A 12,887-nucleotide genomic window follows, 5' to 3' on the forward strand; every position below is an offset into this window, starting at 1 on the left:
CCTTTTGGCAATTTCATGTGTTTCATCCTAAGATGACCACTAAGGGCTCAGTGTTTCTGGTTAAAGAGAAATTTTATACTGGCCCTTTATTTTACATTTCCTCTTTATGTAATCCATATGTCTATACATTATTGAAATCCAGCACTAAATCCTGGCTTTATAACAGCTCAAGGTTCATTTCTTGGTCTAGTTTTCCTGCATTTCTAAGTATAGCTTGATTTTTTTTTTTAAGCCAAAGCCGATTTTAATCAGAAAACAAATTCAGTCTTGATTCTGTGTTCAGGCTCTGCAGTGTTTCTGGGAACTAGTTTAGCCACAGTATGCAGGTTAACTAGAATCTTTCATCACCCAGCCTTTCTCCCTAACTACATTTAAGATAGTTATGACGGACTCTCAAGCAGGCTTTTTTTTTTTTTTTTTTTTTTTTTTTTGAGACGGAGTCTTGCTCTGTCACCCAGGCTGGAGAGCAGTGGCATGATCTCGACTCACTACAACCTCCACCTCCCGGGTTCAAACGCTTCTCCTGCCTCAGCCTCCTGAGTAGCTGGGATTAGAGGTGTGTGCTACCATGCCTGGCTAATTTTTGGGGTTTTCTTGGGTTTTTTTTGTTTTTTTTTTTGATGGAGTCTCGCTCTGTTGCCAGGCTGGAGTGCAGTGGCGCAATCTTGGCTCACTGCAACCTCAGTCTCCCGGGTTCAAGCGATTCTCCTGCCTCAGCCTCCCAGGTAGCTGGGATCACAGTCATGCGCCACAATCCCCAGCTAATTTTTGTATTTTTAGTAGAGACGGGGTTTCACCATGTTGGCTGGGATGGTCTCAATCTCTTGACCTCATGATCTGCCCGCCTTGGCCTCCCAAAGTGCTGGGATTCCAGGCATGAGCCACCACACCAGCCTCAAGCAGGCTTATTGAGTATAGTACTACTTGGAAAAGACAGCTGGCAGAGAACTCTCCCAGGTAAGTGCTAGTTTCTGTGCAGAATCTGTAGTTTACACCTAGCACCTCTCAACAGATTAAGGATTGTATTACCTTAAAGTCTAACTTCTGCCTACTTACCCATCTGGTAGACCTGGCTGGGGCTGACTGACATTGTGCCAGCAGGCAATACCTAGGAGCCCTTCAGTGAAGCCTGCTCCCCTTAGTATACAGGAGCAATCTGGTTTCTAAGGCAATTTCCATCTAACTATTTGACAAGGGAGAGAACGTGCACTTAAATGTGAAATTTTAAGAATGTTTGTGGTTTAGGATATCTAGGGTGCAGGAAGAACAACTAACTGTGAAAGTGAAATGGTATAGAAATTAAGAGGAATCCCGAGTCCAATGAAAAAAGGTTAACAGTCTTTTAAAAGGGACAGATTTAACCAGGTGCGGTAGCTCACGCCTGTAATCCTAGCACTTTGGGAGACTGAGGTGGGTGGATCACCTAAGGTCAAGAGTTAGGGACCAACCTGGCCAACATGGTGAAACCCCGTCTCTACTAAAAATAGAAAAATTAGCCTGGTGTGGTGGCACGTGCCTGTAATCCCAGCTACGCAAGAGACTGAGGCAAGAGCGAAACTCCGTCTCAAAAAAAAAAAAATAAAAGGGACAGGTTTGGTAATTAACTGCTGTAAGGGAGCAAAGCAATTGGAATGTGATTAGGAAAATTCAGTAATGGTCCTAGAACCTAAGGTCTTCAATGGGCTATCAGTATTATCTACTTCAAAAGATTCCCAAATTAGACTGCTAGCTTTAAGGGGGGAAAAAAATCTGTTGCTTCGTCTTCTTAACCTCTATTCTACAAATGTTTACCTGCCACCCCCTAGCTGGTGGCTCCTGTGTCTGCTCAGTGTGAGAACTCTCTGACAAAGGCGGAGCTTCAAGTGTTTTATGCACCTTGTCTTCCACCCGCTCCTTCACTTTTAGGTGAAGATCCTTAGGACCCTCCCTCAACAATACCATCCCAGCCTCACCCTGACCCAATGTGGCAATGCTTGATATTGGTCACTGTGACCCACTACCAAAGCATTAGCATCAGGTTTTAGGACATGCAGGTTTCATGAGGCTCACAGGCTAACAAGCCTCTTGTAATTCCCTTTCATCACCTATTTGAGCCCACCTGTGTTCCCCAAAGCAGCTGTTCCCAACTTACTGCACTTACCCGTTCTCCTGACTTGCTCACAACCCTAGTCATATATCCTCAATCTAGGCTGCGGACTAAGTGGCATCTGCACCTTCCAAAATCTACTATTTCCTCTGGCATTAGATGCCTTCTTTAAAGTAACCCTCCTCATCTAGTGGAGAGCATTCCATCTCTAACTCTAAAATCAACCTTCTATATCTACCTTCTCCACTACTTTATTCCCTTCTGCTTTAAAATTGCATTCATCTCCCCAGTTTGGGGATGCAGCAATTGTTGTCCAGTTCTTTAAATGTCCCAGTGATTCTCACGATGTGGTCCCCAACCCACCTGCCTCTCATCAGCTGAAAGTGCCTGTGAAAAACAAAGCTTCTCTAAAGGCAATGTGGTGTCCTGCACTGGATCCTGGAACAGATAAAAAAACATTAGTGGAAAATCTGATGAAGTCTGCATTTTAACAAATGTTAACATTGGGAAATGAGTAAGGGGCATACAGAAACTGATTTTCACAACTTTTGGTAAATCTAAAATTATTCCAAAGTTAAAAGCTTATTTTTTTAAAAAATAGCTTATTGTGCCCCAGAGCTACTGAATCTCAATTCCTGGGGCTGAGATCTGGGAATTGATATTTTTAACATGAACCTCAAATGATCCTTAAGCAAATACAAATTTGAAAACCTAATCTCTCTTTCATTCCATGTCTGAACAGCGGCTTCCCCATTGTTTTACTTAAGTTTGCCTTAATCTGAGTCAATCCTTTAAATCTTTTTAACCCTAAAATATAAATCCCCCTTTTCACAAATGAGAAAACTGAAATACCCAGAGATTGTGTCCAGGATCACATGACACATAGTGGTGGAGCTGGGACGTGAACTGCTAATAAGTCTGGCTCCCAAATCCATGCTCATAACCACTCTGCCTCTCAACCCTGTTACCATCCACGGACAAACGAACAAGCTGTGTAACTAAATCACTAAAAGAACCATTGTTACCAATATTACCCTGGGCCCACCTATTTCTGCAACCTTCTTTTTTTTTTTCTTTTGAGATGGAGTTTCACTCTTATTGCCCAGGCTGGAGTGCAATGGCGTGATCTTGGCTCACCGCCACCTCCGACTCCCAGGTTCAAGTGATTCTCCTGCCTCAGCCTCCCGAATACCTGGGATTACAGGCATGGGCCACCATGCCTGGCTAATTGTAGAGACAGGGTTTCTCCATGTTTGTCAGGTTGGTCTCGAACTCCCGACCTCAGGTGATCTGCCCGCCTTGGCCTCCCAAAGTGCTGGGATTACAGGCGTGAGCCATTGTGCCCGGCCTATTTCTGCAACCTTCTAAGCCCAACAGTCCTTCTCTCTGTTCCAGCTTGAGACTTTGCCCTTTGTCCCTTTTACCAATGGGGAAAAATGAATGACAAGAAAGCACGGGGAAGATGTGCTAACTACCGTGTCCTGGACATGTAAGGTACAGTTCCTCTTCTCTTAGGATTCAACTCAACTATATTTTCTTTTTTTTTTTTTTTTTTTTTTTTGAGACAGAGTCTCACTCTGTCGCCAGGCTGGAGTGCAGTGGCGCAATCTCAGCTCACTGCAACCTCTGCCTCCCAGGTTCAAGTGATTCTCTTGCCTCAGCCAAGTAGCTGGGACTATAGGCACACGCCACCACGCCCAGCTAATTTTTTTGTTGTTGTTGAGACAGAGTCTCGCTTTGTCGCCCAGGCTGGGGTGCAGTGGCCAGATCTCAGCTCACTGCAAGCTCCGCCTCCCGGGTTTACGCCATTCTCCTGCCTCAGCCTCCTGAGTAGCTGGGACTACAGGCGCCCACCACCTCGCCCGGCTAGTTTTTTTTTTTGTATTTTTTAGTAGAGACGGGGTTTCACCATATTAGCCAGGATGGTCTCGATCTCCTGACCTCGTGATCCGCCCGTCTCGGCCTCCCAAAGTGCTGGGATTACAGGCTTGAGCCACCGCGCCCGGCCTAATTTTTTGTATTTTTAGTAGAGACGGGGTTTCACCATGTTGGCCAGGATGGTCTTGATCTCTTGACCTCGTGATCCGCCCGCCTCAGCCTTCCAAAGTGCTGGAATTACAGGCGTGAGCCACTGTGCCCGGCCAACTCAGCTATATATTCTAGTCTGCCTCTCCTAACTACCTTACGCATCAATCTAATAAAGTTCCTAGTGTTCACCTTGACGTTGAATTATACACTCTCATATTGCTAACTTCTTATTGGATTTATGTTGTCTCCTACAAATATTTTAAGCTAATTACCCATGTTCTCCAACATGCTTATGTCTCAGAGCATTCGTGGAGAACACTGACACACCAGGCATTAAAATGAGGTGGTGTTTGGTAGACTGGTGGCTAATCTGCATTTTGCCAAAGCAGCATCAGTAGAAGGTGGTCTGACAATATATCTCAGGCTCACTAAGCATCTGTCCAGATGATTAGGGAAGAGCCAGCTCAGTCAGTTTCACTGTCTCTTCTGGGCTCCCTGACTTGTATTTAGAGCGCAATACCAAGTTGCAGATCCCACTGCTGGATGATAAAGTTTTGGGAGTTCCTGCCCTCCAACCAGACACACAAAACAGCATCATCTCTAATCAAATTGGTTCAGTATAAATGGAGGGCTTATAAAATAGAACGCAATCTCAGGCAAAGTCTCTGTTCTTCCATGTATCTCCCTTCATCAAGTGAATCACGAGACAATCACAGGATCGGCAGGCGTGAGACCTAGGAAATATATTCAAGTAAAACATGTTTCTTCACTAGTTCTGTTTCTGGTGATTGCAATTTGCTTGATTTTACTTACTAATAAAATTTTTGCTGCTTATATTTTAAGTACATCTGAAAAACCTGATTATGAAGTTAGAATCCATATATCTCCTCAAATACTCTTAGAAAGCAGTGTCTCTCCATAAAAACATGAGGAGAAAAAGACTTCTACAGCATCTTTTTATTGTCTTTACCATTACTTTAATGCATTTTAAAATTTATCTACATTAATTGGGAACAAAGAAAAATAGACATTTCTTTGTTTTTCATAAATAACTAATCTTCATATTTGATAAAAATCTCAAACCATTATTTTACCTTCCCACAAATATAATACATACAAAAGTTTTCTGAAGTAAGCTCAACAAATTAAGTATCTTGAGACTAACATAACCACATACAACTGCCGTTTGTACTGACTCCCAGGAACGAAGCAGAAAGAAAAACTCATCAAGCTGCTCTGGGTTTCCTTTTGTAAGTGTTACAGATTCAGAACTGTAATCATGTATCATCTGCCAGTAATAACGTATGGATTCAAATTGATTGTCTACAAATAAGATATCACTGGCTCTGGGGTAACTTCTGGATTTAACATGACAGTGACTACTGCATGGGATAGGCACTATACATATGTGGAAATCAAAAAAAGTACTGAATGCCCTGGACTTGAACTACTGACTCGGTATGTGCCTCATTTGGCTCAGTAATAAATTCACCTGCACCAAACCCGTATCAAAAGTCACCAAATCTCTCATATATATATAATATATATTATGTATATACACAACCCACAAAACATACATACTATACATAGTTTGTAACAACATGAAGTCATTGTCTTAAAATGATGTACTCACAGAGACACATTATCCTGGCTGAAATAAATCCTATTGTCATCAGGCTGCTAGCTTTTGAGAGTCTTGACTCAGGTTAGCTACTTATATTCTGTCTACTCTTCACCCTTCTTTAACATCTTGGCAGTTCTTTCAGAACCACCCTCCCCAGTCCAGACAGATTTCTTTCCCAGGATCACTTGATTGGACTTTGGAAACAAGAAAGAGCATGCAGAGGGAGCAGGCAATTCTTAGCCACTGTCCCTCACACCTGCCTATATGTGTGATGTGCTCTGTCCTGTTGGCCACATTTAGTGTTAGAAAGCAGTTATTCAAAGCTTTGTCCCTCCTACCCCCCTTGGGCTTTCTGTAGAGCACAAAAGTGAAAGAAGCTTCTTTGGCAGGGGTAGCAGTTCATTAAAATATACAACTACATTTCCTAGCTCTGGGGTTCCCATTCTGTACTGGAGAGTGCAGGTCACGGATGCTGTTATTAAGGTTCGGTGTGTGATCCATGAGGTTTTCTCCTGGCAGCCGGTGTCAGGATTAGTGCAGCTCCAGCCCAGGAGGAAACAGCCTAATGAATACCAACTTTGAAACAGTGCTGTCGGCACGTTATTTAAGCTTGTACATGCACACAATTACACACAACACATACAAGGGCCTTGGTCACTGGCAATGGTCATGAGAAAATATGACAAAGGTTTGCAAGGATAAACCAATAAGGCACCAAGAAAAATTATTTCCAGTCAATTTGACCATTTCAAAATATAAGAAGGGAAATCATAGAAATTAAAAAGATTTCCTAATATCTGGTCAGCTGATTCACTGAGAGGTCCCATTAGTTCCTTTACACAACCTACCTAAATCGAATCCTCACTGGCTAAACTATGAAGTGAGGCACTGCTTAAAATCAAACTGAAAGGGATAGCCCTGAAGCTGTACACATGAGACTCCAATGGGCCCTAAATCCTCCCCAGCTTCACAAAGCTGGCTGTGAAGAAGTTGCAGAACTACTCCATAACCTTTTATTTTACAATTGTTTTCATGAGCATGACTTGTTTCCATAATCAAATGCAAACTGGAGGAAGTAAGTCTATGGATGGAAACAGGGGGTGGCCGTAAGTAGATCCAGTTTCCCTCCCCTGGGGTGGCTGATATCAGTAAGACTTAGGGAAGCAGGTGGGCTTTTATCTTTGTCTCTCTTAGGGGATGAGGGAAGAGAGGGACAGCAGAGGTGAGAACAGAGACAAAGAAGTGCCTCTGAAAGTTGGTCTGGAATTAGACCCCAAAGATCCCGACTAATATTGCCCCCCCTTGAGCTTAGCATCCTTTTGTTTTAACTGGCTTATTTTTAAAGTAAATTAGTTGTTCAGCATGTTGCTAAAATGAAAAAAAAAAAAACAAATTCTAAAAATGAATTAAATCACTTTCATCCACTGCATCCCACAACTTTTGGATACACTGTGCATCATTTCTAGATTTCTCCACAAAGAAGGAGGGACAACTCAAATTAGGCACAATGACTGAAGGCAGCAGAGCAGTCTGTGTACTTTCTGGGAAGACATACGAAATGAGGGAAAAGGTCAAGGTGATCAGAAAAGGTTCTCTCATTTGAAAAACAGGAGAGGAATTGGCACTCAGTCAAGGGATCTATTTCAAGATTCTAGGAAGAGGCTTCTTCCTAGAAGAATAGAGGAATAAAATAGGCACAAAGTTCTGTAGCTATTTGTATGAAGTTTTGTAGAATCCACTTAAATTTTAATTTTAATTCAGAGGATGAGTTGGGTAAGAGCAGTGCATTCTGATAAATGTGAAGTTTTTGAGAGTCCTTAAAACTTTAATACTAGGTTTCTTCCCACTAGTGAAGTGTTTAAATTCCCTCTGGGAACTATGCATTTGTCTATTTAACATCCATGAAATAAAAATGGACCTAGGCTTACATTTTACTTTTCCAGCTTTGGTATAAGTGAATTACAAATGCCTAGACTCCAGTTGTTTTCCTAGACAGGACTTTCTCAAATGTTAATTGCTCTGGTCATTTTAGCTTCCTAAATTTAGTCCCCAATCCTGGTCATTGGTATTTTGCTGGCTGAGGCACTGTCACCCCCTTCCCCAGTAATGGCCCCACACTCTTCATGAATGAATGCTTAAACAGATTAGGAAAGCAAACAGAATTTTCTAATAGCAAAGAAACCTCTGTGTGTGTGTGTGTTCATCAATATAGGCTTTCATAATGAATGAAGGAATAGTTAAACAGATTAGTAAAGCAAACCAAATTCTCTAATTGCAATGTGTATGTGTATGTGTGTGTGTGTGTGTGTGATCAATATACAGGCTTTATCAGAAGAGGAAGAAAACTATAGAGGTAGCACTACATTGATCTATATTTTAAAAGGTTGTGCAAGCATGTTGTGGGTCTCTTTTGTTTTCAGAGACGGCAGAGAGCAACGTCTTGCTGCTTTTGGAATATCTGGCTATAAACTAGTCCAAAGTCCAGGGACACTTATTTTCCCTTATTTGGGCCAATGTTTGTTCACAGGTAGCCAGCCTCCTTCCCCCAGTTCAAGCACTTCATTCAAGGGTGGGTGTGGTTTCTAATCACAGCTCTCCAGGAGAGGAGGAATAAGAAAAGCAAAAAGGCTGTTTAACATGATAAAGGGGGAGGGGTGGGGGGTGCAGCAAATAAGTGTTGGAAATTTACTTTAATTATTGGAAGTATATCCATTTTAGTCCTTACATTTAAAAAGGAGCCCCCGTTAGCAAGTATCGCTAAGTATTGTCCAGAGGGAGTGGGTTTATACTTTTACCAAAATTATAACACAAGTTCCTTTAAAAAAAAAAAAAAAAAAAAAGCGATCACTGAAGCCTAAGAACCAGCCACTACCTCTCAGGCACAAGGCTGCCATCTCACCAGCCTAAAATTCAAGCTCCACCAGTCACCATCGCTTAGGTTCTCACTATTGCAAGTATTTATGCCAGATCCTCTATAATGCTACCTCTAACTTATTCAAGACACAACGATGGTGCTGTTAGGAGTGAGAATTATTACAAGCACTACAGAAAAGAAACTGAACCTCCCTCTATAAACAAAGCCAAGGATGAACACAAAATCGCTAAGCACTCCCTAAGCTTGTCACTTTGGAGAGGCCCTGAGCACATTATGCTCCCCTCCTAGGTATGACCTGGGGCTATAAACTGCAGCTCACCTTAAATAATCACGGATACTTTAAGCAGTAGAAGGAGGAGCTGGCTGAAAAAGCACACCCAACAACTTCCCAGTCACAGCAACCGAAACGTTCACTGTTCACATTTTTTTTTAAAGACACACATATAGGAAATATATTTTCCCAATTGAGACCACACAGTTCAAAGAAACCTGAACCAAGTGGAACTTCATTACAACGCCAACCTTAGGATTGTAAAGCCCCCAAAGCAAAGGTAAATTTTGTTGCCAAAATGCAACAAAGTTACAAATTAAGAAAAACACATATAAATTAAAAAGAGGGTTCCCATAAAGAAGGCAGTAAGAAACGCAAAATAGAATACACGTGAGCTGGGCCTCTTGGAGAAGACCTGGGACAGGTTCTTCCTCGAAAACGCCCCTCTTCCCTCTCTCCAAGTCGCCGCGGGAGGGGGCAACAGCACCATGAAGGTAAACGGAAGTGACCTTGGCAAAACTACCAAACAAAACGCCCCCCTCCCGTCAGCTCTTCGGCCGGGTCCCTCGGCGGCAGCCTCCTACACGTGCGACAGGGACACCTGCTTGTGGTAGGTGGCGGCGGGGCCCGGCGGCCCGGTCCTGCCTGTGAGAGCGGCGCTCGCCTCGGGGTAGTCCCCAGCGGCCATGGCGCCCCCGCTCTTGTGGCCGCGCCGCGGGCGGCAACAGCAGCGGCTGGTGAAACGCCGCCACGACTCCACCGTCTTGCCCGACCAGATCCAGACGCCCGACGTGATGCCCACCACCAGGCACATGAAGTACTTGAGCATGAGCACCCAGTACTCGGGCTTGGCGCGCGGCTGGCCGGCGTCGGGGCCCGGGCAGGCGCAGGTGAGCGCCGCCTCCCAGCTCTCGCGGTAGTGCTGCTCGTACAGGTAGCAGGCCACCACGATGCTGGCGGGCACCGTGTAGAGCAGCGTGAAGATGCCGATGCGGATCATGAGCTTCTCCAGCTTGTCCGTCTTGGTGCCGCCCTGCTTGATGACGCTGCGGATGCGGAAGAGCGACACGAAGCCCGCCAGCAGGAAGAGCGTGCCCACCAGCAGGTAGAGCACCAGAGGGCCCAGCACGAAGCCGCGCAGCGAGTTCAGGTTCTGGTTGCCCACATAGCAGATGCCGGCCACCGGGTCCCCGTCCACGGAGCTCAGCGCCAGTGCCGTGATGGACTTGACGCTGGGGATGAGCCACGCAGCCAGGTGGAAGTACTGCGCGTAGCCCGCGATGGCCTCGTTGCCCCACTTCATGCCGGCGGCCAGGAACCAGGTGAGCGACAGGATGACCCACCAGATGGAGCTGGCCATGCCGAAGAAGTAGACCAGGAGGAAGACAATGGTGCACAGCGCAGGGCCCGTGGTCTCGTAGTGGATGTGGTTGTGCTCGCGGCTGCAGGCCACGCTGGCATGGCCCACGACCAGGCGCACTAGGAAGCCCAGCGACACGCACAGGTAGCAGGCTGACAGGAAGATGATGGGGCGCTCAGGATAGCGGAAGCGTTCCATGTCGATGAGGAAGGTGGCCACCGTGGTGGATGTGGAGATGAAGCACAGGACCGACCACAGGCCGATCCAGAAGGTGGCGAACGTGCGCTCGTCGGCACTGAAGGACGGCTGGTAGCAGGGTACCGCGCAGTTGGGCACCTGGCCCGTCCGCACCTTGTTGTAGAGGGGGTGTGACTCCTTCAGGATGGGCACGAAGGGCTCGCGACACTTGCACACGGATGGGCCCCCAGCGGGGCATTCGCCCCCAGAGGCCGGCGCCCCTGGCGGGCCTGGAAGGGTGGGCTTGGCTGGGAAAGGCCTGGGGGGCGCCGTGGTGGCCTCGCTGCGGTTGTAATCCATGCAGAGGACCTCGGCGTCGCGGCCCAGCACCGGGAGGCGGTCGCAGCTCATGCGCTCGGGCCAGGCGAAGCCGTACTGGCGCATCAGCGGCGAGCAGCCGGCCTTGGCGCGCTCGCACACCGAGCGGCAGGGCGGCAGCGGCTTGTGGTAGTCAGGCAGACAGATGGGCGTGTACATGGAGCATAGGAAGAAGCGCAGGTCCGGCGAGCATTGGATCTCCACCAGCGGCCAGAACTGGTGCACCTCCAGGCCCGCCTCGTCCTGCGTGTCGTGGTTGAACTGGTTGGGCATGTGCGTCAGGTTGTAGCCGATGCCGCGGCACATAGGCACCGTGATTTCCTGGCACACCGGGGCCTTGGACGCGGCGGCCGCCCGGCCCACCAGCTGCGCCAGGAGCAGCAGCAGCAGCGAGGGCGGCGCGGACGGGTCAGGTCGAGCCATCGCCCCCTCCCTCCCCTCGCCTCCAGCGGCCCGCGAGGGACCGACACAGGCAGAGGAATCCGGGCCGGGGCTTCTCCCTCCGGCGTCTCGTGTGTTGCACCGGGGCTGGCAACCTGTTGGTTGCTTTTTCCTTTAAAAAAAATTCGTCCAAAGATAAACTGCTTCGGGAAGGCGCTGCCTCCGCTGGCAGCGCTCCGCTTCTCGCCGGATAGGGCTGAGGAGAGACGGTGAGGGCTCGGATCCCAGGGAAAGGACTCTTTAAAAAAGAAGGGGGAGAAGAAAGATTGCAACCACTCCCTGTTGGAGGGGCGTCAACGGTTCGGTCCCCGCGAGCGGTCTCCAAATCTCTAAGTTAACCCCTTTCCTTTCCTCCCCGCTCTGCCTCCTGGAACCAAACTACTGACTCCCCCACCCTTTCTTTCCAAGCTGGGCCCTCCAGGCAGTGCCCGGAGACCAGAACCCTCAGCTTCCCGGAAAAGGGCACAGGAACCGGGAGAAGAACAGAGAGAAATGGAAGGCTCTCACCTCCACGGATCCCGCCGAGAGAAGCAGACAGTCCGCAGCCAGCCTGGGTCCTCCGTCCCTGGGTCACTCCGCTGAGAAGCGCGAATCAGAGCCGGGCTGGCGCCGGGAAAGTTTAGCGACAGGCTGGGTACCCGTGGCAGCGGCACATGGCAGCAGGTGGGGGCGACTCAGAGAGGGGGGCGCCCCCAGAACAGACGCGGCGCAGGCCAGTCACTCGCCCTCTCCTCCTCGGGGGCCCACCGCATGATCCAGACGGAGCCGGGCAGGGGCAGGCCGTGCGGTCTCCCCGGGGCCGGGAGCCGGACGGAGGGCGAGCGCGCCTGGCAGCACCTGGGCGGAAGGAAGGCGGGAGGCGGGAGCCGTGGGACCCCTCCGTCTCACAGCACCGCGAGCAGCCGGCGCTGGCCGGGCCGGGACTGCATGGTGCGCGCCGGCCGCCGCGTCCCGCCCGCCGCTCGCCTCCTCCCCTGCAGGGGGCTCCGCGCTCCAGTGGACTCCTGGGGGCGGTGGCGACGCTCTCGGGACGTGCCCTGCTCGGCTCCTCCCCCGCGCTCTCGCACCCTTTCGCCCACCTCCGGCGAGCACGGAACCGCGCGCGGCGGCGACCACAGAGGACTCACGGCCGCAGGCTGGCTGCCCTCTCCCGCCCCGCCCGGGTCACCTGCTTCTAATGCCCGCCGGGAGGCCCCGCCCCGGCCCCGCCCCCTCAGGCCCGGGCGCGGTTGGTGGGCCGCCTAGCCACGCTCTCCTCGCGTCCCCGCCCACTGCCCCGCGGGCTCGGCCTTTCCCCCGGCGCCCTCTGGCCCCGCCCGGAGCGGGCAGCCAAGGAGCGCTGACCAATCGCAGACCGGGAGGCGATGGAGGCGGGGCGAATGCTAATCATGCCGCTCTGGGAACCCGGGCGGGAAGCCCTCGCCAGAAGTCCCTCCGGAGTTCTCTGCCGGCGCCCTGGGTGCAAGACTCGCTCCTGTAACGTCCTGGCTTACGCACTTTTGCTCCCAGGGCCCCTGCCCTTTCTGTCTGCAGCTAAGCGTCCTTACAGAGTTCAGTGCTTCTTTGAAAGAATTGCTCAAGGAATCATTCTTAGGCGTGGCTGTCTCCCTTCTGCACTGTCTTGGAACTGTGTGAAAGAAGAGAGAA

The 12,887-nt window shown here is 49.1% G+C and overlaps 1 protein-coding gene across 1 annotated transcript; it reads right to left on the bottom strand.

Moving 5' to 3' along the window:
* Positions 1-5,068: 5,068 nt before the first annotated feature.
* FZD5 (frizzled class receptor 5) lies at positions 5,069-12,390 on the bottom strand. Its single transcript, XM_005574090.5, has 2 exons — positions 11,748-12,390; positions 5,069-11,478 (listed from the first exon to the last, which is right to left on the bottom strand). The coding sequence occupies exon 2, from the start codon at positions 11,220-11,222 to the stop codon at positions 9,465-9,467; it is 1,758 nt and encodes a 585-aa protein (XP_005574147.3). The 5' UTR covers positions 11,223-11,478; positions 11,748-12,390; the 3' UTR covers positions 5,069-9,464.
* Between the last annotated feature and the right edge of the window lie 497 nt (positions 12,391-12,887).

This window comes from Macaca fascicularis, chromosome 12 (assembly GCF_037993035.2).
Source record: "Macaca fascicularis isolate 582-1 chromosome 12, T2T-MFA8v1.1".
NCBI lineage: Eukaryota > Metazoa > Chordata > Mammalia > Primates > Cercopithecidae > Macaca > Macaca fascicularis.

Excerpts from the sequence above, each read along its gene's own strand:
- FZD5 (XM_005574090.5), bottom strand. The coding sequence starts at position 11,222 with ATGGCTCGACCTGACCCGTCCGCGCCGCCCTCGCTGCTGCTGCTGCTC.